Source organism: Manis pentadactyla, chromosome X, assembly GCF_030020395.1.
Source record: "Manis pentadactyla isolate mManPen7 chromosome X, mManPen7.hap1, whole genome shotgun sequence".
In the NCBI taxonomy this organism is placed as follows: Eukaryota; Metazoa; Chordata; class Mammalia; order Pholidota; family Manidae; genus Manis; species Manis pentadactyla.
Genome location: NC_080038.1, coordinates 38,402,781 through 38,428,017, shown reverse-complemented (window position 1 = coordinate 38,428,017; position 25,237 = coordinate 38,402,781). Strand labels below are relative to the sequence as shown.

The 25,237-nt window shown below is 39.3% G+C and overlaps 1 protein-coding gene across 1 annotated transcript in view; it reads left to right on the top strand.

The window, feature by feature from the left end:
* The first annotated feature begins 414 nt into the window (after positions 1-414).
* EFHC2 (EF-hand domain containing 2) overlaps positions 415-25,237 on the top strand; it is a 121,941-nt gene continuing 97,118 nt past the window's right edge. The window contains exons 1-4 of the mRNA XM_057495350.1: positions 415-423; positions 864-1,014; positions 12,791-13,014; positions 16,137-16,388. Coding sequence (XP_057351333.1) covers positions 415-423; positions 864-1,014; positions 12,791-13,014; positions 16,137-16,388 — 636 coding nt within the window. The remainder of the gene's footprint in view (positions 424-863; positions 1,015-12,790; positions 13,015-16,136; positions 16,389-25,237) is intronic.

Below are 25,237 nucleotides of genomic sequence, written 5' to 3'. Positions count from 1 at the left end.
CTAGTGTGCCAGTTGAGGATACCTGTCAGGAATGATGGGGCAGGAAACCTTTGTATTATTTTTAATAATGACAAAACCTTTATCTCTTGAGAAAGACTATTTTGTCTGTACAGTAGTTCCCTCTTATATGTGGGGAATACATTCTATGACCCCCAAGTGGATGCTTGAAATAATACATAGTAGAGAACCCTATTTATGCAAGATTTTTTTTCTGTACATACATTACTATGATAAAGTTTAATTTATAAGTTTGGCACAGTAAGAGATTAATAACAATAATAAAATAGAACAATTATATTGTGATAAAAATTTTGTGAATGTGGCCTCTCTCTGTTAAAATATCTTGTACTGTACTCACCCTTCTTTTGTGATAATGTGACATGATAAAATGCCTGCATGATAAGATGAAGTGAGATGAATGAGGTAGCATTGTGATGTAGCATTAGGCTATTGTTGACCTGATGATGTGTCAGAAGAAAATCTGCTTTGGGACTGTGGTTAAATATAGGTAACTGAAACTGTGAATGTAAAACTGTGGATAAGTGGGGGACTATTATAACATACATATAGAATACCACTGTGAAATTCCAAAGACAGATGCTAGTTCAATTTATAGTAGAGCTGAATAATAGATTTATTTCCTGAATATCATTTCCTCATGGTAATCAGTTGTGATGAAAATATAATCTTTATATATTACAATCCAGATTGTATATCTGTTCTCACAGCTGATGTGTAGAATGTCTTCTTGCAAAAATCTCAACTTTTTTCTTTACATTAACAAAAATTAATGCAAGCAGTAGCTTTATTGATTTTAAGTTTGCTGATTTTTTTCATTTCTTAGATTTTAATTATCCCAACAGGTATTATCTTTTGATGCCTATGTAGAAGATGAAGTACCTGATATGAGTGAAGAAAAATATAGAATAAGACACTATAAAATCTACTTCTACCCTGAAGATGACACCATTCAAGTAAATGAACGAGAGTTGAAAAATAGTGGACTGCCTCAAGGTACCTATTCAAAGTGGAGTTATACTTACTTCATTTCTAACTCCTACCTTTATACACTGTCTTTCTCTAGCTTTTTAAAAGACCCCGTGCTACTGCTTGGTATCAAACTTATTGGCGATGGTGAATATAAACATGCTATTAGCTTGTAGTTATTGATGGTGACTTACCAACTTTCTGCCCCCCACACCTCACCTATGGCCATTTCTCTCACTCTTTTGTGGCATACTTGTATCCTTTCAGGTGCTGCTCTAGGATGAGCAAACTCTGTAGTCTTTTTGCTATGACCACATCACTTCTTTCACAACACCCTCAGGGAAAAGGAGAACACCACTGCCACTTCCAAATTGGTGTTCTCTCTTCTTTCTTGAATTCACTGCCATTTGCTTTAACCACCCTCTCCTCATTCTCATACATATTATGTACAGACTTTGATGGTATACATCCATTGAAGGTTATTGCTCTTTCACCCCATGTATGTTAGTCATCTTCAGACAAGAGTCAACTCTGTGATGTGGCCACCAGCAGAACTAATCCTAGCTTGCATTATTAAAAGTATGGTGACTGATTTCTTCTGTTAGTGCTATGAATCCTCCAGTTAGGACAATGTTGAAATCTGGTGAAAGGACTGAAAATGTGTCACATGTAAGGCTGAATAGAGAAAAGGGGTATTTGTCTATAAAGGGAAGACTCAGGTATGCCTGATAAATATCTTGAGGAATCTAAAGGGCGGTTATGTGGAGGAAGGGTGACCTAATTTTCTGTATCCTCAAGAAGAGGACCTAGGGAGTCAGAATTCAGGTCAGTAAGACAAATTTTCTGGCAGAGAGCTGCCAGAAGCTGTGGTGGATGGCTCTAGATGAACATGGAGGTCAAGGTCAGGTGTAGGGGTGGAAGGAAAGGGAGTCACTAATGGGGGCCACCAAGAAGCATGCATGCAGGCTTTCCAGAGGCCACAGAGCAGAAGCCTCATGGACCAAATGAAAATGCATGATGCATTTTAGTTTGGATTACATGATGCATTAAAACAATTTAAAATACACGGTGAAAAGTAAGGGGAAAGGGATAGGGTAGGCTCACACACTTGTTTGGTCCTTGGTATATAGATGGATGGCCCTGGGCAGGCGAGGTTAGGGTTGTTTTTCACTGACAACTTAGGAGAGGTGTAGGAGGGGAGTCATGTGTTTGATGGTTGGTGTAGATGTCCTTCCAAGGGCCCTTTGATCCCTAAGAGCCATGAATTTTAGGTACACTGTTGTCTCTTTGTCTTCTGGAGTATTGCCCACTCTAGTGTCTGTCTTAGGCTATGAAATTGCCTTCTCTGACTACAATCTCTACTACTTCTACTTTCCCTATTTGTTCACATCCAACATCCTTGTTCTTTATTCTCCTAGTGAAAATATCTTGAATCTGTCCACATCTGTCTCTCCCCTTTCCTACCATTCCAACCCAAGTTACCCTCATTTCTTGACTAGAAAAATGGACTAGCTGCCTAATAGGTCTCTCTGCTTCCATTTCTTCTCCTCCTACAATCTCTTCTCTACATAGCAGACAGAGTGTCTGTGATTACCTTGATGCAGTGATGGCCACCAAGAAACATGCATGCAGGCTTTCCAGAGGCCAGAGAGCAGGAGCCTCATGGACCAAATGAAAATGCATGATGCATTTTAATTTGAATCACATGATGCATTAAAACAATTTACATAGTGAGAAGTAAGGGATAAGGAATGAGGTAGGCTCACACACTTAGGACAGGGTACAAGTGGGTGGAAGGATCACCTTGCCTGAATCCTGGGGTGGACAATGGCCCTGTCTCTCTGCTGTGTCAACCTTTACTGTTAATAGTGTGATTTGGAGACTAGCATTGAAGTTCAAGCAAGGAGGGCCACAGACAGAAGGGACCTTAGGCTGATGGAACACACTTACTTTATTGGGGAGATATAGGGACAAGTGGGCCTGGTGAGCTGTACCTCACCAATAATCCTGCTGAACACTCATGGGTTTTATCTGTCTTTATTGGGCAAAGGGCACATGGGGTCTGAGTGGTGTCACCAATGGATGAGTGGCCGAATTATAGCCTCGTGAATATTGAGTACTTGTAAATATTTACTGCCACTTGTATGTGTAGTGTATCATGAATATTTAAAGCCCAGGTGCCTTATGTATATTCAATACATATTGACAGTTATCTCTTGGTCCTTCCATTCCTTTCCTTCTATGTTTAACATATATATGCTCTATCTTCTTACCATTGTTTAACACACCTTATACTTTTCTGCATATGGTGAATGAACTTTTTGCTTACTAACTACTTACCTGGTCCCAGTGCCTCCATATTGATATGCCACAATGAGCTCTATGGGGAGAAACAGGAATTTTGGGACCATAGGCCTCTGAGAATAAGATTGTGATGAGTTAGCTTGCAAGGGACTTCCTTCAATGCTCATGAGAGTGAGGTTTTTCTTAAAGCTTGGCTTTGTTGTCTCTGGGTAATGAATTTAGAGCCAGTCAGCATTGCCAAGAAGTGTCTGTTCAATGCCTTATTCTGTTACAGGCACTATTCTGGGATTTGGGGAAATGGGCAAAAGGAATAAGACCTTTTTATGCCCCTATCTCTTAGAGCTTATAGGCAAATAGTTTGGAGAGGAAAGAGCAAGTGACTAGACCCCCCCAAGAGTTTTGCAGTTGTTGAGGTTAGAAATGTTGAGTGTCCAAACCAGGACAATGATTGTGGGCATAGAAAATAAAGGAAAGATTTTAGAGGCAGATTTACTTAATCTGGTTGGCAGAGTTGATAGACGTTCACCAGCAATTAAGTACAGAGAGTGAGCAAGGGGAATATCTAATGATAGAGTGCCTGTTTTATCATGATCACATTTAATTCCCCCAATGACCATTTAAGGTTGGGCATCCTTAACTTTTATAGAACTGGAAACAGGTTTAGAGAGGTAATTTGCTCCATCTGAATCTTTACGAATTGCCTCTGAGCTCACTCTGTTTGGGAGGGTGGTGATGTGTTCATAAAACCTAGGAGCCATGGAGGAAGGAGCATTATTGGGATTGGAGCTGGGGTATGTTTGGTTTGGAGCATGAAGCCTTTGAAGGTGGGTTGGGACATCTGTCTGGTGGTGCCCACCAGGCAGGTGGAATCTGGGGATGTGTTTTCAGGAAAAAAGCCAAGACTAGAGGAGTGGATTAGGAATCAGAGCTGCCAAGATCACAAACAGAATCAGGCTTATTCTACCATATTAGAAAAGAGCCACTGTCGAGGTAGTAGAAAGAGGTAGAAGATTTGCTTTAGTGTTTGTATTTGGTTTTACAGTGGAGAGAGAAGGTGAGGATTGCTAAAAGGTGGCAATATAAGCTGTCTTCTTTATTCCTTGTGCCCTGATATGCTATCCACCCCCTGGTCTTTTTATTCATTCATTCATTCATTATTTTTTTATTCATTTTATTATCATTAATCTACAATTACATGAAGAACATTATAGTTACTAGACTCCCTCCTTCACCAAGTCCCTCCCCACAAACCCCATTACAGTCACTGTCCATCAGCATAGTAAGATGCTATAGATTCACTACTTGTCTTCTCTGTGTTGCACAATCCTCCCTATGCCCCCCAACATTTTACATGCTAACCATAAGGCCCCCTTTCTTTTTCTCTGCCCTTATCCATCCCTTTCCACCCCTCCTGCCCAGTCCCTTTCCCTTTGGTAACCGTTAGTCCATTCTTGGGTTCTGTGATTCTGCTGCTGTTTTGTTCCTTCAGTTTTTCTTTGTTCTTATACTCCACATATGAGTGAAATCATTTGATACTTGTCTTTCTCCGCCTGGCTTATTTCACTGAGCATAATACCCTCTAGCTCCATCCATGTTGCTGCAAATGGTAGGATTTGTTTTCTTCTTATGGCTGAATAATATTCCATTGTGTATATGTACCACATCTTCTTTATCCATTCATCTACTGATGGACACTTAGGTTGCTTCCATTTCTTGGCTATTGTAAATAGTGCTGCGATAAACATAGGGGTGCATCAGGCTTTTTCAAACTGGAGTGCTGCATTCTTAGGGTAAATTCCTAGAAGTGGAATTCCTGGGTCAAATGGTATTTCTATTTTGAGCTTTTTGAGGAACCTCCATACTGCTTTCCACAATGGTTGAACTAATTTACATTCCCACCAGTAGTGTAGGAGGGTTCCCCTTTCTCCGCAACCTCGCCAACATTTGTTGTTGTTTGTCTTTTGGATGGTGGGGATCCTTACTGGTGTGAGGTGATATCTCATTGTGGTTTTAATTTGCATTTCTCTGATGACAAGCGATGTGGAGCATCTTTTCATGTGTCTGTTGGCCATCTGAATTTCTTTTTTTGGAGAACTGTCTATTCAGCTCCTCTGCCCATTTTTTAATTGGATTATTTGCTTTTTGTTTGTTGAGGTGCATGAGCTCTTTATATATTTTGGATGTCAACCCTTAATTGGATCTGTCATTTACGAATATATTCTCCCATACTGTAGGATACCTTTTTGTTCTATTGATGGTGTCCTTTGCTGTACAGAAGCTTTTCAGCTTGATATAGTCCCACTTGTTCATTTTTGCTTTTGTTTCCCTTGCCCAGGGAGATACGTTCATGAAGAAGTCGCTCATATATATGTCCAATAGATTTTTGCCTATATTTTTTTTGAAGAGTTTTATGGTTTCATGACTTACATTCAGGTCTTTGATCCATTTCGAATTTACTTTTGTGTATGGGGTTAGACAATGATCCAGTTTCATTCTCTTACATGTAGCTGTCCAGTTTTGCCAACACCAGCTGTTGAAGAGGCTGTCATTTCCCCATTGTATGTCCATGGCTCCTTTATAGTATATTAATTGACCATATATGTTTGGGTTAATGTCTGCAGTCTCTGTTCTGTTCCACTGGTCTTGGTCTGTTCTTGTGCCAGTATCAAATTGTCTTGATTACTGTGGCTTTGTAGTAGAGCTTGAAGTTGGGGAGTGAGATCCCCCCCACTTTATTCCTCCTTGTCAGGATTGCTTTGGCTACTCGGGGTCTTTTGTAGTTCCATATGAATTTTTGAACTATTTGTTCCAGTTCGTTGAAGAATGCTGTTGGTATTTTGATAGGGATTGCATTGAATCTGTAGATGGCCATTTTGACAATATTAATTCTTCCTAGCCAAGAGCGTGGGATGAGTTTCCATTTGTTAGTGTCCTCTTTAATTTCTCCTAAGAGTGTCTTATAGTTTTCAGAGTATAGGTTTTTCACTTCCTTGGTTAGGTTTATTCCTAGGTATTTTATTCTTTTCGATGCAATTGCAAATGGAATTATTTTCCTGATTTCTCTTTCTATTCAGAAGGATGTTTTTAATGTTCATGAATCCTTGCTGTCAGAGAGGCTATAAGGGTTACAAGTGAAATTACTGTCATACTTGAAAGTTGCTTTCATTTCTTGCCAGGACATCACTCTCTTTTTGGTTAGGGGTGTCATATTTATGGAATTTGTTGCTATTCTGTTAGAATATAGTTAAGACAGTGTTTTAACACCAAGCCAAAAGTGTCAGAGGTTTATCCCGGTAGTTTTATCTCTAATTGTCTTAACAGAATAATTGCCGAATACTACCAAGTCCAAACTAATATATGTGAAAGTAAGGGTAGTGATTAAAACCATGCCCGCCTCAACACCCAAAAAGCAAATAACCCTATTAAAAAATGGGCAGAGGATATGAACAGACAGTTCTCCAAAGAAGAAATTCAGAGGCTAACAGGCACTTGAAAAGATGCTCCACATCACTAACTATCAGGGAAATGCAAATTAAAACCACAATGAGATATCACCTCGTACCAGTTAGGATGGCCAACATCAAACGGACTAGGAATAACAAATGCTGGCAAGGATGCGGAGAAAGGGGAACCCTCCTACACTGCTGGTGGGAATGTAAAGTAGTTCAGCCATTGTGGAAAGTAATATGGAGGTTCCTCAAAAAATTAAAAATAGAAATTCCGTTTGACTCAGGAACTCCACTCCTAGGAATTTACCCAAAGAAAACAACTTCTCAGATTAAAAAAGACATATGGACCCCTATGTTTATCACAGCACCATTAACAATAGCCAAGATTTGGAAGCAACCTAAGTGTCCATCAGTAGATGAATGGATAAAGAGGAGGTGGTACATATTCACAATGGAATACTATTCATCCATAAGAAAGAAACAAATCCTGCCATTTGCAACAACATGGATGGAGCTAGAGGGTATTATCCTCAGTGACATAAGTCAAGCAGAGAAAGACAAGTGCCAAATGATTTCCCTCATTTGTGGAGTATAACAAAGAAGCAAAACTGAAGGAGCAAATAACAGCAGACTCACAGACTCCAAGAAGGGACTAGTGGTTACCAAAGGGGAGGGGTGGCGGAGGGTAGGTGGGGCATAAGGGAGAAGGAGATTGTGTGGTATCATGATTAGAGCTCATGGTGTGTGTGGGGTCACGGGTAAGACAGTGTAGCTCAGAGAAGACAAATAGGGACTCTGTGGCATCTTACTACACTGATGGACAGTGACTGCAATGGGGTATGGGGGGGACTCAGTAACAGAAGTGAATGTAATAACCACATTTTTTTCTTGTGAAATCTTCATAAGAGTGTATATCAATGATACCTTAATAAAAAATGTCTATGCACCCAACACAGGATCACCTTCATATGTGAAACAAATACTAACAGAATTAAAGGGGGAAATAGAATGCAATGCATTTATTTTAGGAGACTTCAACAACAACAACAACGAAAAACAAGCGATGATTTGCTGGTAGGTCTATGTCAGTTGTTCTCAGTTGAGAGTGATCATCAGAATTTCCTGACTCACCCCAAGAATTTCTGATTCTGGAGGCCTGTGACCAAGACCTGGCTTCCATTGATTGTCAGTGTGTCCTTGATTAATAACATTGATCTGCACTAGTGATGTTTTGGCCCCTTAACAGAGTAGTAATGCACACATGTGTTTTTGATACTGTAAGATAATCTACTTCCATCAAGCAAATGTAATCACAAAATAGAAGTCAGTCATTTCTATGTCATTCATTTATATTGGGCATATACTGTATGTGAGTGCATACTGCATCCCACAAAGTAGAGGAAGGGTGGTGGTAGGGTTACCATATAAAATGCAAGATGCTCACTTGAAGTTGAATTTCAGGTAAGCAAAAGAGGTGTTTTATATAACTGTATCCCAAATAGTGTATGGGACATACTTACACTAAAAATTTTTCATTGTTTATCTGGAATTCAGATTTAACTAGGCATCCTATATTTCCGTTTGCTCAATCTTGCAACTCCAGAATGGAGACCTAGGGGAGGGAAGTGTCGCTGCACAGAGCAGAGTAGAATTTAAGAATAGAAGTCAGTTGCTTGTCTGTGAAGAATGATGCTTAGTGCAAGGTAGCTGCTTGATAAGTAGTTGTTGCAGAGTGAAAGGGAGGGAGGGAGGAAGGAAAAAGGGAAAGGAAACTTGATAGAAAATGCCCATGACACAATACAGGCATCATAAATGGTACCAGGTGCTTTGAGGGGTCAGAAGAGGAAATGCTAGTATCCCCTAGAGAAGAAGACATTTGAGTGGTATCTCAAAAATTTCTCCAGATAAAGATGAAAGGGGAAGGCACATTAGTCAAAAGGAATGGTATGAGATAAAGAGTGGGAAAGTGATGGGGTGAGTAGTTGGAAGGTATCTGGGAGCAGATCATAGAGCGTGTAAGGAAAACGAGGCAAGTAGGTGGTAATACAAGAGGACGTCAGAGCACCTAATATGCTGTCACTGGGGGGCTCATTCACTGGCTGGAGGGAGATGCATAAGATTATTATTTATTTTTCTGATCACAGATGTGGAATTTAAAATTCTGTATTGTTTTGCTATAAGATAGGTGTCAAACTATCTATATGACAAAAGTTACTCTCATGAAACCCAAACTCCAAAGATGGCATTTTGTAACAATAGAAATGGACTAGTCATCTTAGTGAAGGAATATAGTGAACACCAGGGTCGAGAAAGATACTCTATCATGTCTCATCACAGGGAAGGGTCTTAGTATTTGTAGGATGAAAGCTTGGTTGACAGGATGACAAGTGGCAATTCCAGTTGTATATTCACTCACCTAAGAAATACCTGCCCTTCGGTGTGGCCTAGGTCTGCAACATTACTAAAATGACCTAAACATACTAAGATAGAGGTAAGAGGTTAGAGTCTTAATTCTGGAAGGTGAAGTCGTAAAAACTAAATTTAGTGGTGTGAGCAGAGATCTAAAGCAACTCCCAACTGAATGAAATGAAAATGTATTAAACATAAGGATGTGTCATTATTTGGATCTAAACCACAGGGAAATGTTGGGAAGTTCAAGCAGAGTAAAATTAGCAGGGCCTTGAAAAAAGAAGAAGACGTAAACTATGAAGATAAGGAGGAGCTGAAAAGCCTGATGCCTGGGCTTCAGCACAAATTGTCTTGATGGGGCACTTAAGATAAATGTCTAAACGTTTAAAGGGCAGATGCAGTGTTTTCGTTGTTTTTCCATTTTGTAGCATTTTTATTTATGTACCTTGATGATTTCTGGTGCTCTTCAGTGTGTGCCAAAGACATGGCGTCCTATGCATTTCTTTGATACCCCAGAACAAATTCCTGTTGGTGGAGTTTCTGCCATTTGTCATGGAAGACTATAAACACACAAATACCAACAAATAGAAATTTCAGTCATAGAAATTTCAATCCCCAGAGGACATAGTTGAGAGATCCCTCGAATATATTACTGAAAACTCTCATGGGCAACTGTTTATTTTAAATGACCCACATTAATTTTCTGATGAACAGGGAATGGTGACTTTGCATTTCTTGTTATATATTTTATATATTCTTCTTTAGTGTTAGACCTGTCTTCTCTTTCTAACCCAGGGGTGGTCAGGACTCTTTTTTTGTTACCACAAAGAACTTCCCTGGCCTCTTCTGAGAATCATCTAGTGAGAGAAGTGTGGGAGCTAAAATAAGGAAGCATGTGGGGGTCTGGGATATACAGGCCCCTAAGGGAGGGGGGCAGGTAATGCAGTGGTGTTGGCCCTGCAGGGGGATTGCTGCAGCTGGCAAGTGGGCCCTTTCTGGAAGTTTGCCCCTTAGAGAAGGGACAGGCTGTTCTCTTGGCCAGTTTCATCAACCCCCTCTCCTTTTAATGGTAGCTGGCAGCTCTTCTCCCCATTTCTATCCTGTTTTCATATTATACTCCTTCTTCTTCATTTAACGAATTTGTGCTTGCAGTACAGTGAGGTATATACTTCATTGTTGCTGTGGACAGTAATGGTATGTGCTTAGAACTTGAAAACCTGGGTACAAGAGCTTTTTCTGCCATTTGTGAGGGCATTACCTTGGGTATGTCACTTAACCTCTCTGAGCTTTGTTTTTCTTCATCCATAAATTTATATTTCATATATTATCTGCCTCATGTGATTATTGATGATTAAATGAGAAGATGCATATGAAAGCATATCCTAGAGCTATGATGATGGTTATGATTACTATTATTTACAAGTTCAGTGGGTAGGCCAGTTCTTCCCACCTAAAAAATACAAGATTCCTGTTCAAAGTCTTACTAGACAAAACTCAACACTATTTTGCTTCTGTGAATTTTTATAATGCAGTAAAAATGCAAGATAAATGGGATTTCTGAAGAAGCTCCTGGCTGTTGAATAAAGCTTATGTATTTAAAAAACTGTCAAAATATAAGTATTTTTAAAGAGATATATAATGGTTCCTGAAAATACCTGAAATGCCCATGCTTTTATAGATGTTTAAGTATGCAATTTGTTCTAAATGCCTAATCTTGAATGATTAGATAATTTGCATACTGTTTTCAGTGGCATGAATTAAAGGCTAATTGAAGTATAATTTTTTGCAGTAAAATTGTATCATCTTTTATGTACTACTTTTAAAAATATTCTAGGCCAGTTCTAATTTATGGCTTTATTATTTTAATTTAATGTACTAAGCAATTAAAAATTGCTACAAAGAAAAGAAGATGAGAATGATTTTAGTTAATTTCCCTTCAACAGAGTGAAAAGATGATTAGTAGAATAATGGAACAGAGTTCAACACAGTTCCTGGCACAAAAAGATATTCATTAAGTGTTCCTTAATGAATAGGAATGAAAAATTTCTAAGTATTTCTAGACTTTGGGAAAAGATGCCATTCTCAGTGCTATATAAAACATGAAGAGGATTGCTTGACATCTTTATAATAAAGAACTTCTATACAGAGGTTGCACAAGCCAATTTTTCTGGAACCGTTAGACCCCCAGTTTGCTCTTCTTGCATTTTTTCCTTTTCCCTTTTCTCCTGGAGTAGATTATCAGGCCTAAGTAAGTCACAGCTGTTGAGAGACATTTCTCCAAGGGTATCTTGCATTTCTGTAGATCTTACAAGCAGAGGTACTGCTTTTTGTTCTTGACTCTGTCTTCAAGGAAGTTTATATAGCAAACAGCTTTGGAAGACAGTCTCTCCCTCTGGAGCAAAGTGCACGTTTGCTCATAACCTTGGAAGACAGGGGTGGTGTCTCCTTTCAGAACAACGGATGGCATGCTTATTGTCTAGTCTAATCAAGATAATGTCTCCCTCTGAGACAAAAGACAGGAATGCTCATTGTCCATTATAAATGATTTAGGTTCCCTCAACTGAGGGTTCCTCTCCTGTAGTGAAACTTACTATGTGCTCAGAGGTTATTACCTGGACCTTTTGTGTTACCCAGTAGGAATTGTGCCTCAGGAAACAGGTGTAAATAATGCTGCTGTTCTGGCTACTGTTATTTCTAGGAGTAACAAACTGCCTTTTATTTCTAACCAAAAGCATCTTGTGTCTTCTACCAGCATCCATGAAACTGTGGCAGGCTAACTTGTTAGGTTGAAAGGTTAAAAAGCAGTGTCTGAGTAAGTTGGTTGGTGTGGTGTGTTATATAGTTGGTACACTCATCTAGGAAGGGAGCTCTTTCACCTCCAGTGGCTAATGACAATTTTGGGTATACTTGGAGATCCTGGGTCCATAGTTTCAAAAGGAGAAGTGAATGGACATCATAGTTGGAAGTAAAAGATGGGGTGAGATCCAAAACCTTTGGCCAAGAGCCCTGGCTGAAATGATGAAACCTCTGATAACCCTCACTTTGTGGGGCTGGTTGGTTGGAGGTGGACAGAGGCTATAGAGGAAGTAGGAGGGAGAAGAGGTTGGTAGAGGAAAGAAGACTCACAAAGCTTTCAGAGCAGCATGAAGTCATTCATGCTTGTAGAAGCTTTTTGGCATTTGCCATCTTGAAGCTCATTAGCTTATTTTTTGAACCAAGAGTATGCATCTTCATGAGTATTCTCCTCAGGGTCTTAGTGCCCTGTGTAGTGTTCTCACCTTGAGTGCTAGTGGGTGGAAGTGATCCAGCTTGTTCTGGGAAAAGACATGCTGGCAGTGTCTGACACATTATACCCCCTCCTCCATCCTTCCCATCCTAGTCTTTATGGTTTATTAAAGTACTTCCCTAGCACCAGTTAGGCAGCTCTAATAACATGCAAGGCTGGTCAAATAATTCTGGACCTTAGAAGCCTCAGCTCCCTCTGGCACCCTCAGAGTTTAGACATAATGCTCCCTCCAAGAAACAGCCCTTTGTCCACTTGCCTTATGTGGGAAAGCATTCAGGGTTGTTATGGAGATGTGCTGTGACCTCTTCCTTGTTAGTCGCATGATGAAACAATTGCATTTTATTTCACACCACAGGGACTTCAATCCGGCGTCATCGGATTTCTCTCCCACCTCCTGATGAGGATCAGTTTTATACTGTCTATCATTTTAATATCAACATAGACATTGTCTTTTATGGCCGGACATTTAAGATTTATGACTGTGATACGTTCACAAAAAACTTCTTGAAGAAAATAGGGGTCAAATTAAATCCCCCAGGACAGTGTCCAGAAGATCCTTACATGAAGACACGGAGAAAGGTAAGAAATTGATACATACATGAATGAGTTCTTGTCTTCATAATGAGAATCCCTCTGGGGAGTTAGTAAAGGGTATCCATACTCCTGACACAGATGTGAAAGAACTTTTTGGGCCATGGTCAGTGGAGCTGTTCTGTTCTCCTTTGGGCTAAAGGGAAGGCTGGGTGTTGGCCTCAGTGCTAGAAAGTCTCTCTGCCCCTGCCCCCACTTCTCTTTGCCCACGTGGGACAGTTTCTAAGAGTCCATGATTGGCTTTGTGATCACTGACAGTGTAAGAGTTGGGCCCACACTGGCTTGTCTTTTCCCATTTTTGTTGTCCATCTCTGAGAACATCTTTGCTTCTGTTCTACTGATTTACTGAACCAAGCCTTAGGTATACATTTCTTCTTTGTTCCTTGGGAACTCCCATCATGGTGACTTCAGATGCAGAGATTTTTCTGAAGGAGTGAGGAGGACCATGATTCCAGGGTATCCCCATTAGGAAAACATACTTGTCTTCAAAGTCTGACCACAGTCAGTGTAGGAGAATAGAATCAGTGTTAGTAATATTACTGTTGTCTGTCTAAAGTTGTTTTTTTAAAATGATCTAAATAATTTTAAAAGAAAAACTGGCCTAGACTTTGTTTTCCAGAAGAATCTGAACACTTACAGGGCAAGTATCATGTGGAAGGTCATATAACTAGCCAATCTTCTTGCTGGGACTAGAACTCAAATCTCTTGCATCTTACCCTGATTTTTGTTGTTTCCCTTTTCTCTTTTATTTTTGAAGTATGATTACACACAGTAAGATACATGGAAATTAAATGTACAGTAGGATGAGTCTAACAAATGCATACACCCAAATCAAGATATAGAACATTCCTATCCCCACAGAAAGTTCCCTCATGCCTTTTTCAGTCAGTGACTCCAGGGATGACCACTCTCATTTCTATCCCTATAGATTAGTTTAGTCTCACTTTTATTGTTTCTAAAACCTGTAATTCATTTCCTTGCAGAAAGATAATATAAAATTTAGAATAAAATTCTCCTTTGATTCTGCTTTGAGCTCTTGTTAAAAGCTGCAAGTAGGATCATTCATCTACTCCTGCCTCCTACCCCAGCAGAATTATTCTTTAATGTTGTAGGCATACAACCCTTTTGAGAAATATTTGTTGTTGATCCTGGAATATCTACGGTGAAACCCCTGTGGCGTTATACCTATATGTATTGGTGTACAAGATTTATGGTTTGGGTTTCTTTGTTTTTTCCAAATTCCTTAGATGAAAGAGTTTGGATAAATACATGCATTACCACCCTTTGCACATGGCTGCACTCACTCACTAGCAGTTGATATTACATGGTAGTGATTGTGAATGGTGATGCATTATGTGAAATATAGGGAGCACTGCCATTTCATGTGTCAGAAATCAAGAATAAATACCCACAATAGCCAAGAAATATTTTAATTAGTTTCCTTTTAGTTAGGGAAAGTCATTTTAGCATTTATTCCCTCAGGGAGAAAGCTCTTCAAGAAATATAGAAATCTGTGGAAAATTAGGAGTTTAATAAGAGGCTATTATATTGACTTTAATGCAGTTATTTCTCCAGTGTTTGCTGCCTTGAAGTGTAAAGTTAAAATTAAACAATTTAACTTGAACTGAAAGAACCCCAATTGTGTATAATCAATAATGCATTTCTTAAAAGTCTTATCATGCCAAAGCAACATTTTTCAGTTGATGAAAGTAGAGGTCCCATAATTTCATTTAAATATCAAGGAGAAGACTGAAGAGCCTCTGGCAGGCCATGTTGTTTCCCCCCTCTCTTGGGGTAAGTCTGTACTTAGACTTCCCTGGACAGATAAAAAGTTTTGATAATTTACAAATAAGATTACATAACCCAATGTGGGCCTCCATCTCCCTTGCCAGTGAACACTTCCTTATATAACAGTCTTATTTGGCAACATCAGATAGAATGAGGGCAGTTTTGCTCCAAAACAGGGCTGAAAACATGCAAATAGGGGAGTTGTTCAAGGAGACTGCAGAGCTAGTGGTTTCTGAGTTGGGGGATGGAGCCCAGGCAGTGTGGTTCTGTGTTCACTGGGAAGTTCTCCATTTGCTCTGCTCCTTTTCCCATGACCTTTCAGATCCTCCATATTTAAAGCTTTTGAGCAGAATAAAACTTGGTATATTTCTTCTCTTTTACCTTCACAAAAATCTTTGAATGAGTAAGAAGGATATCCTGATATGAATTTTCAATGGAAAGACAAATATTTTGTTGTTGTTGTTGAGATATATTTAACATAGACTCAGATGTACAAATCTTAAGTATACAGATTAACAAGTTTGAAAAATGTGTACAATTTAGGAGCCAACACAAAAATCAAGATATCAATATTTTCATCACCCCAGAAAGTTCCCTTGTCCCCCTTTCTGCTCAGTCCCCTGCCCAGAGGCAATTGCTGTTCTGATTTCTGTCACCATACATTAATTTTGTCTGTTCTTAAATAAGAATTTTAAGTCTTTGAGAAAAGTCAGTGTTGCTCCAGGAGGAGAGGGTTCCTAGTTCCAAGCAAGTTCACTATGAATTCGATGAGACCAGATAATGACAGTGGGGCTGAGAAGGGGCTCATACCACGTTTATTCTCATGGTGGTAGGTCAAGCGCTGGAATCCCATATGCCTCTGCTCTCCTGTCTCCTGCTTCCATCTGCCCCTAGCACCAGGTGGAACTCTTTTCATAGCAATACTGGCAGTAAGGGCTTATTGCCAATGGGTATACACGTATGCGTCTGTGCAGTAGGCTGAGTATTACCTCATTGCAGGTACACAGTGGAAAAGATTAGGATCGGGTGAGGATCCTGGCCAGTGTCAGTTTTCAAAAGCACTAATGAAGTATATTTTGGAGTATCAAAATAACATTTAATAGTAAAAGCATCTGAATAATTGACTTTATTTTTGTGGTTAAAACTAGCTATATGCTCACATACATGTATGGTGTTAGTAAGTTGAAATTTTTAAAATTTTAACACAGAATAGTCTATAGAAAAGCTGTTTTATGTTCTTTGATTGCATCCCAGAAGTGATTATGCAAAAGCTTTAACTAATGTTAACTCTTGGTAAGTGTTGACCTTTTCTCCATTTTCAGATGCTAGAGTGCATGAAGCCCTTACGTCCCTATGAGTCCTTTTACACTCTGAAACAGTTCCTTGAGTATGATAGGAAGGTTTTGCGTTTCTTCTGCCTGTGGGATGACTCAGCCTCATTGCTTGGGGAATGTAGAGAACTCATCCTACATTACTTTCTGTCTGATGACACTATTGAAATCAAAGAAGTTTTGCCAGACAACTCAGGTCGGCATGCTGTGCCATTCTTCCTCCAGAGGAGAAAGCTACCCAAGGTGAGCAGCAGACAAAGAACCACATTCTGAGTTTGCTTGTGGGCTAAAAGACTATAGTCACTCACTGTCTAAAATGTGTGCTATGATTATGTGATGACCATTACCATATATTAGCACAAATGTTAGAAAACTTTCATTTTGTGCCCTCTATTAATATACATCTATGAAACTAACACAGAGGTATTGGGGAAGAAAAGTTTTCTTCTACACTTCAAGGTTCTTCTGTATGGTTTAAGAATCAAATTGATGTGAGACAGATTAACAGGAAAAATCAAATTTAATTTTGTACATAAAAGAACCCCATATGCACAAGAGGTTCAAACACAGAAAGATAGAATAAGTTATATGTGCCACCCTGAGCTAAGGGATAAGAGTGGGGCCTCGGGTCCCAGAGGAGCTGAGGACAATGCACAGGGTGATGAGCAGCAGAGGTCTGATGATTAGATGTCTGCCCTGCCTTACAGATGGGTCACTCAGGTAAATTTATCTCTGGTACAAACTCATTCTGGTAAAGACCCCTGATTTAGGTTCTTCTAGGAAGTAGTGAAGGAAGGAGCAAAAGCTTCTCTTGAGCCTGCAGGGTCTAGATTGCCTTCAGCTCAAAATAGTCCATGTGCCAAAGTGGTATATTTTGTGAAGGTTTACTCTGAACCCCTTCACAAGATATGACAAATTGAAGTTGGAATGTTCTGGGCTTAAGGCAAGTAAAATAAAAAAGTCAAATACAAGAGAACGAACCTATTTGTCATTGAGTTTGCAATTGGTCTTATAGTGGTAAATGACTCCAGTACAAGAGTTGCTTGTGGCCTTGGGTGAGGCCTTGGCCTCTGGCCTCTTTAGCCTGTTGAGATGATCCTATGGTGTTGGTCTGGGTTGTGAATGGACACACACATGCATGCACAGACACACACACATGTATAAACATAGGCACAGGAGTGACTCTTCTGAGAGTAGCCACCAGTTCACCAACTAGCTGCTAACCAGTGGTAATGACAGCTTTTGTGTTTGATTTACTGTTAAAGAAGAGCTGTCAGACTGATTTTTACACATATTATGGCCAGTGTAAGTTGAGTGCAGCAGAAACAGCACAGAGACAGAAGACCTGGCTAGAATTGTGGGTCTGCCACTTAATAGCTTTGTGACCTTGGGCAAGTCACTTAACTTCTCTGAGTGCATTTTCCTGTCTGTAAAATGCAGTTAACAGGCCTCCCTACTGAGATAACTGTTAAGAGTGAGTGAGATAATATAGTAGAAAACACTAAGGACCTATAAGCACCTACAAGGACACATAAAAACAGAAAGGCTTTTCACAGCTCTATGTTATGTTTTATTTCCTATTTGGAGAAAGTATTTTAAACTTAATTCTTAGTGCTACTGAAGAGGTTACTGCAACATTCATTTCAGATGCAAGTAACTGCTGGTTATTTGGTCCTCATGGGGAGCCCTCCCAGTCTCTGAGCCCACCACCTGAAGCCCTGCTGTGTTGCTTGGGGTGGGGAAGGAGGCAGGATTTGCCCTGGAGGGAGTTCTGGGGCAAGCGTAGCAGGTGGCCAGAAAGTACTAGGGAAGCCTGTTTTTAGAATGGCTTTGAAAAATAGGCTAAATATAAAATAATAATGACACACCTGACATTTGCAGTGTGCCTTGACATCAATTGCTTTGTTTATTAATTCATCCAACAAATATTTATTGGTGTCAACTATGTGCCAGCTCTGGGATGACAATGAGAAAGATATGGATGAAGTCCTGCTTCATGGAGCTTATGTTCTCATGGGGGAGAGAAAATAGCAGTGTGTGTTCTCTTGACACTCAAAACATCCTTTAAGAAAGCAAGGAATAAGCACTATTGTTACAGTTAGATGGACAAAACTGAAGTTCTGAGAAGGTGAATACCTGGCCCCAAGTCCTGTAGCTAGAAAGTGATGAAGAGAATTTGCATCCAGATGTATTGTTTTTCTCTGTTCTGTGGCTTATACCCTACATAGCAGAAATTCACACATTTGAATTAATATTTTTTTTTTTTTTTTTTTTTTTTTTTTTTTTTTTTTTTTTAATAATTATTTTTTATTGAAGGGTAGTTGACACACAGTATTACATTACATGAGTTTCAAGTGTACAACACAGTGGTAGAACATTTATATACATAATTCTAGGTTCCAGCTATCACCCTACCAGGCTGTTACAATATCTTGACTATATTCCTTATGCTATACATTACATCCCGGTTACTAATTTATTTTACCATTGGAAGTCTGTCCTTTTTTTTTTTTTTTTTTTTTTTTTGTGAGGGCATCTCTCATATTTATTGATCAAATGGTTGTTAACGACAATAAAATTCTGTATAGGGGAGTCAATGCTCAATGCACAATCATTATTCCACCCCAAGCCTAATTTTTGTCAGTCTCCAATCTTCTGAGGCATAACAAACAAGTTTTTACATGTAGAACAAATTCTTACATAATGAATAAGTTACATAGTGAACAGTACAAGGGCAGTCATCACAGAAACTTTCGGTTTTGCTCATGCATTATGAACTATAAACAGTCAGTTCAAATATGAATACTCATTTGGTTTTTATACTTGATTTATATGTGGATACCACATTTCTCTCTTTATTATTATTATTTTTAATAAAATGCTGAAGTGGTAGGTAGATACAAGATAAAGGTAGAAAACATAGTTTAGTGTTGTAAGAGAGCACATGTAGATGATCAGGTGTGTGCCTGTAGACTATGTGTTAATCCAAGCTAGACCAGGGCAATAAAACATCCACGTATGCAGAAGATTTCTCTCAGAACGGGGGGGTGAGGTTCTAAGCCTCACCTCTGTTGATCCCCAATTTCTCACCTGATGGCCCCCCTGCGACTGTGCCTGTCTTAGGTTGTTCCTCCCTTGAGGAATCTTACCCGTCTCTGGCTAACCAGTCATCTTCCGGGGCCATACAGGGAAATGTGAAGTTGGTAAGTGAGAGAGAAGCCTTATTGTTTGAAAAAGTTAGCTTTTTACTTCTTTGCATATTTATGCCCTGTGGCTTCTATGCCCAGCATTTGTCTTGAGGTATCTTTACCACTTGGAAGAATTATGATACTCGGTAAATTTGATATGAGGCACGAATTCTATTTAAGGGTTGTAATTAGGAGGGAAGAAGAAAAGCTATAGAAGTAGCAGGCGGAAGAAAACATGGGAAGATTGATTATTTCTTTGATATATCTTCTTGTAGAGTAACTTCAGCATGTATAGGTTTTAAGCTACTACTTAAATTGCACACACACATTAACATAATAGGAGTATAGTTACATAACCAAAGCATATCTGTAATTACCAGCCATCTGCAGTGAAACCAAGAAAACCAGTTAGGCACCTTAGGCATTTGTGAAAACTTATCTATGATATGGTGGATATTGTCCAAATGAACTTGAACAGTCTGAGAGAAATCAGACAAATTAAAACAACCCATTCCTGGGGACTGTTCACATGCCATATGTTCTTTTAACAATAAATAGTTTGTAGTTGTAAGACTTTGGAGCGCTACAATTTGCACTTCTCCAAATTCTTGGTTGAGCTCCAACAGTATAGATCCAGTCCAATTTTGTTGTTTTACTGTATGCACAGGCCAGCTTAGATATCTCCTTCCTCATTCCCATGGCAGGTCCAGGAACTGGTGGGATGAGTGCATCTACAGCTGTAGCAGTGCGTGGATCTTTGTTGGGGTTTTTTGATGATCATCTTCTGGCATGAGTCTTCCAGAGGGTGCAGATGTTGGAAGTTCTTTTTCATATCGTATCTTAGTTCATTTTCGGGGTAGCCCAATTAGGCTTTGATCCTCTGTATAAACACAAAAAGACCCTTTGCCTACACTTTTATATGCCCTTTATACCCTTGTGTAGAACTCGTTGGAGGTTACCACACAGGAACTGCCCTTTTTTTTTTTTTTTTTTTTGCTATCACTAATCTACACTTACATGATGAATATTATGTTTACTAGGCTCTCCCCTATACCAGGTCTCCCCTATAAACCCCTTTACAGTCACTGTCCATCAGCATAGCAAAATGTTGTAGAATCACTACTTGCCTTCTCTGTGTTGTACAGCCCTCCCTTTTCTCCTACCCCCCCATGCATGTTAATCTTAATACCCCCCTACTTCTCCCCCCCTTATCCCTCCCTACCCACCCATCCTCCCCAGTCCCTTTCCCTTTGGTACCTGTTAGTCCATTCTTGAGTTCTGTGATTCTGCTGCTGTTTTGTTCCTTCAGTTTTTCCTTTGTTCTTATATTCCACAGATAAGTGAAATCATTTGGTATTTCTCTTTCTCCGCTTGGCTTGTTTCACTGAGCATAATACCCTCCAGCTCCATCCATGTTGCTGCAAATGATTGGATTTGCCCTTTTCTTATAGCTGAGTAGTATTCCATTGTGTATATGTACCACATCTTCTTTATCCATTCATCTATTGATGGACATTTAGGTTGCTTCCAATTCTTGGCTATTGTGAATAGTGCTGCAATAAACATAGGGGTGCATCTGTCTTTCTCAAACTTGATTGCTGCATTCTTAGGGTAAATTCCTAGGAGTGGAATTCCTGGGTCAAATGGTAAGTCTGTTTTGAGCATTTTGATGTACCTCCATACTGCTTTCCACAATGGTTGAACTAACTTACATTCCCACCAGCAGTGTAGGAGGGTTCCCCTTTCTCCACAGCCTCGCCAACATTTGTTGTTGTTTGTCATTTGGATGGCAGCCATCCTTACTGGTGTGAGGTGATACCTCATTGTAGTTTTAATTTGCATTTCTCTGATAATTAGCGATGTGGAGCATCTTTTCATGTGTCTGTTGGCCATCTGTATTTCTTTTTTGGAGAACTGTCTGTTCAGTTCCTCTGCCCATTTTTTAATTGGGTTATTTGTTTTTTGTTTGTTGAGGCGTGAGAGCTCCTTATATATTCTGGACGTCAAGCCTTTATCGGATGTGTCATTTTCAAATATATTCTCCCATACTGTAGGGATCCTTCTTGTTCTATTGATGGTGTCTTTTGCTGTACAGAAGCTTTTCAGCTTAATATAGTCCCACTTACTCATTTTTGCTGTTGTTTTCCTTGCCCGGGGAGATATGTTCAAGAAGAGGTCACTCATGTTTATGTCTAAGAGGTTTTCGCCTATGTTTTCTTCCAGGAGTTTAATGGTTTCCTGGCTTACATTCAGGTCTTTGATCCATTTTGAGTTTACTTTTGTATATGGGGTTAGACAATGGTCCAGTTTCATTCTCCTACATGTAGCTGTCCAGTTTTGCCAGCACCACCTGTTGAAGAGACTGTCATTTCGCCATTGTATGTCCATGGCTCCTTTATCAAATATTAATTGACCATATATGTCTGGGTTAATGTCTGGATTCTCTAGTCTGTTCCATTGGTCTGTGGCTCTGCTCTTGTGCCAGTACCAAATTGTCTTGATTACTATGGCTTTATAGTAGAGCTTGAAGTTGGGGAGTGAGATCCCCCCTACTTTATTCTTCTTTCTCAGGATTGCTTTGGCTATTCGGGGTCTTTGGTGTTTCCATATGAATTTTTGAATTATTTGTTCCAGTTCATTGAAGAATGTTGCTGGTAGTTTCATAGGGATTGCATCAAATCTGTATATTGCTTTGGGCAGGATGGCCATTTTAACGATATTAATTCTTCCTAGCCACGAGCATGGGATGAGTTTCCATCTGTTAGTGTCCCCTTTAATTTCTCTTAAGAGTGACTTGTAGTTTTCAGAGTATAAGTCTTTCACTTCTTTGGTTAGGTTTATTCCTAGGTATTTTATTTTTTTTGATGCAATTGTGAATGGAGTTGTTTTCCTGATTTCTCTCTCTGTTGGTTCATTGTTAGTATATAGGAAAGCCACAGATTTCTGTGTGTTGATTTTGTATCCTGCAACTTTGCTGTATTCCGATATCAGTTCTAGTAGTTTTGGGGTGGAGTCTTTAGGGTTTTTTATGTACAGTATCATGTCATCTGCAAATAGTGACAGTTTAACTTCTTCTTTACCAATCTGGATTCCTTGTATTTCTTTGTTTTGTCTGATTGCCGTGGCTAGGACCTCCAGTACTATGTTAAATAACAGTGGAGAGAGTGGGCATCCCTGTCTAGTTCCCGATCTCAGAGGAAATGCTTTCAGCTTCTCGCTGTTCAATATAATGTTGGCTGTGGGTTTATCATAGATGGCCTTTATTATGTTGAGGTACTTGCCCTCTATTCCCATTTTGCTGAGAGTTTTTAACATGAATGGATGTTGAACTTTGTCAAATGCTTTTTCAGCATCTATGGAGATGATCATGTGGTTTTTGTCTTTCTTTTTGTTGATGTGGTGGATGATGTTGATGGACTTTCGAATGTTGTACCATCCTTGCATCCCTGGAATGAATCCCACTTGGTCATGGTGTATGATCCTTTTGATGTATTTTTGAATTCGGTTTGCTAATATTTTGTTGAGTATTTTTGCATCTACGTTCATCAGGGATATTGGTCTGTAGTTTTCTTTTTTGGTGGGGTCTTTGCCTGGTTTTGGTATTAGGGTGATGTTAGCTTCATAGAATGAGTTTGGGAGTATCCCCTCCTCCTCTATTTTTTGGAAGACTTTAAGGAGAATGGGTATTATGTCTTCCCTGTATGTCTGATAAAATTCCGAGGTAAATCCATCTGGCCCGGGGGTTTTGTTCTTTGGTAGTTTTTTGATTACCTCTTCAATTTCATTGCTGGTAATTGGTCTGTTTAGATTTTCTGTTTCTTCCTGGGTCAATCTTGGAAGGTTATATTTTTCTAGGAAGTTGTCCATTTCTCCTAGGTTTCCCAGCTTGTTAGCATATAGGTTTTCATAGTATTCTCCAATAATTCTTTGCATTTCCGTGGGGTCCGTCGTGATTTTTCCTTTCTCGTTTCTGATACTGTTGATTTGTGTAGACTCTCTTTTCTTCTTAATAAGTCTGGCTAGAGGCTTATCTATTTTGTTTATTTTCTCGAAGAACCAGCTCTTGGTTTCATTGATTTTTGCTATTGTTTTATTCTTCTCAATTTTATTTATTTCTTCTCTGATCTTTATTATGTCCCTCCTTCTGCTGACCTTAGGCCTCATCTGTTCTTCTTTTTCCAATTTCGATAATTGTGACATTAGACCATTCATTTGGGATTGCTCTTCCTTTTTTAAATATGCTTGGATTGCTATATACTTTCCTCTTAAGACTGCTTTTGCTGTGTCCCACAGAAGTTGGGGCTTAGTGTTGTTGTTGTCATTTGTTTCCATATATTGCTGGATCTCCATTTTGATTTGGTCATTGATCCATTGATTATTTAGGAGCGTGTTGTTAAGCCTCCATGTGTTTGTGAGCCTCTTTGCTTTCTTTGTACAGTTTATTTCTAGTTTTATGCCTTTGTGGTCTGAAAAGTTGGTTGGTAGGATTTCAATCTTTTGGAATTTTCTGAGGCTCTTTTTGTGGCCTAGTATGTGGTCTATTCTGGAGAATGTTCCATGTGCACTTGAGAAGAATGTATATCCCGCTGCTTTTGGATGTAGAGTTCTATAGATGTCTATTAGGTCCATCTGCTCTACTGTGTTGTTCAGTGCTTCCGTGTCCTTACTTATTTTCTGCCCAGTGGATCTATCCTTTGGGGTGAGTGGTGTGTTGAAGTCTCCTAGAATGAATGCATTGCAGTCTATATCCCCCTTTAGTTCTGTTAGTATTTGTTTCACATATGCTGATGCTCCTGTGTTGGGTGCATATATATTTAGAATGGTTATATCCTCTTGTTTGACTGAGCCCTTTATCATTATGTAGTGTCCTTCTTTATCTCTTGTTACTTTCTTTGTTTTGAAGTCTATTTTGTCTGATATTAGTACTGCAACCCCTGCTTTCTTCTCACTGTTGTTTGCTTGAAATATGTTTTTCCATCCCTTGACTTTTAGTCTGTACATGTCTTTGGGTTTGAGGTGAGTTTCTTGTAAGCAGCATATAGATGGGTCTTGCTTTTTTATCCATTCTGTTACTCTGTGTCTTTTGATTGGTGCATTCAACCCATTAACATTTAGGGTGACTATTGAAAGATATGTACTTATTGCCATTGCAGGCTTTAAATTCGTAGTTACCAAAGGTTCAAGGTTAGCCTCTTTAGTATCTTACTGCCTAACTTAGCTCGCTTATTGAGCTGTTATATACACTGTCTGGAGATTCTTTTCTTCTCTCCCTTCTTGTTCCTCCTCCTCGATTCTTCATATGTTGGGTGTTTTGTGCTGTGCTCTTTCTAGGAGTGCTCCCATCTAGAGCAGTCCCTGTAAGATGTTCTGTAGAGGTGGTTTGTGGAAAGCAAATTCCCTCAGCTTTTGTTTGTCTGGGACTTGTTTAATCCCACCGTCATATTTGAATGATAGTCGTGCTGGATACAGTATCCTTGGTTCAAGGCCCTTCTGTTTCATTGTATTAAATATATCATGCCATTCTCTTCTGGCCTGTAGGGTTTCTGTTGAGAAATCTGACGTTAGCCTGATGGGTTTCCCTTTATAGGTGACCTTTTTCTCTCTAGCTGCCTTTAACACTCTTTCCTTGTCCTTGATCTTTGCCATTTTAATTATTATGTGTCTTGGTGTTGCCCTTCTTGGATCCTTTCTGTTGGGGGTTCTGTGTATTTCCGTGGTCTGTTTGATTACTTCCTCCCCCAGTGTGGGGAAGTTTTCAGCAATTATTTCTTCTAAGATACTTTCCATCTCTTTGCCTCTCTCTTCTTCTTCTGGGACCCCTATAATACGGATATTGCTCCTTTTAGATTGGTCACACAGTTCTCTTAATATTGTTTCATTCCTGGAGATCCTTTTGTCTCTCTC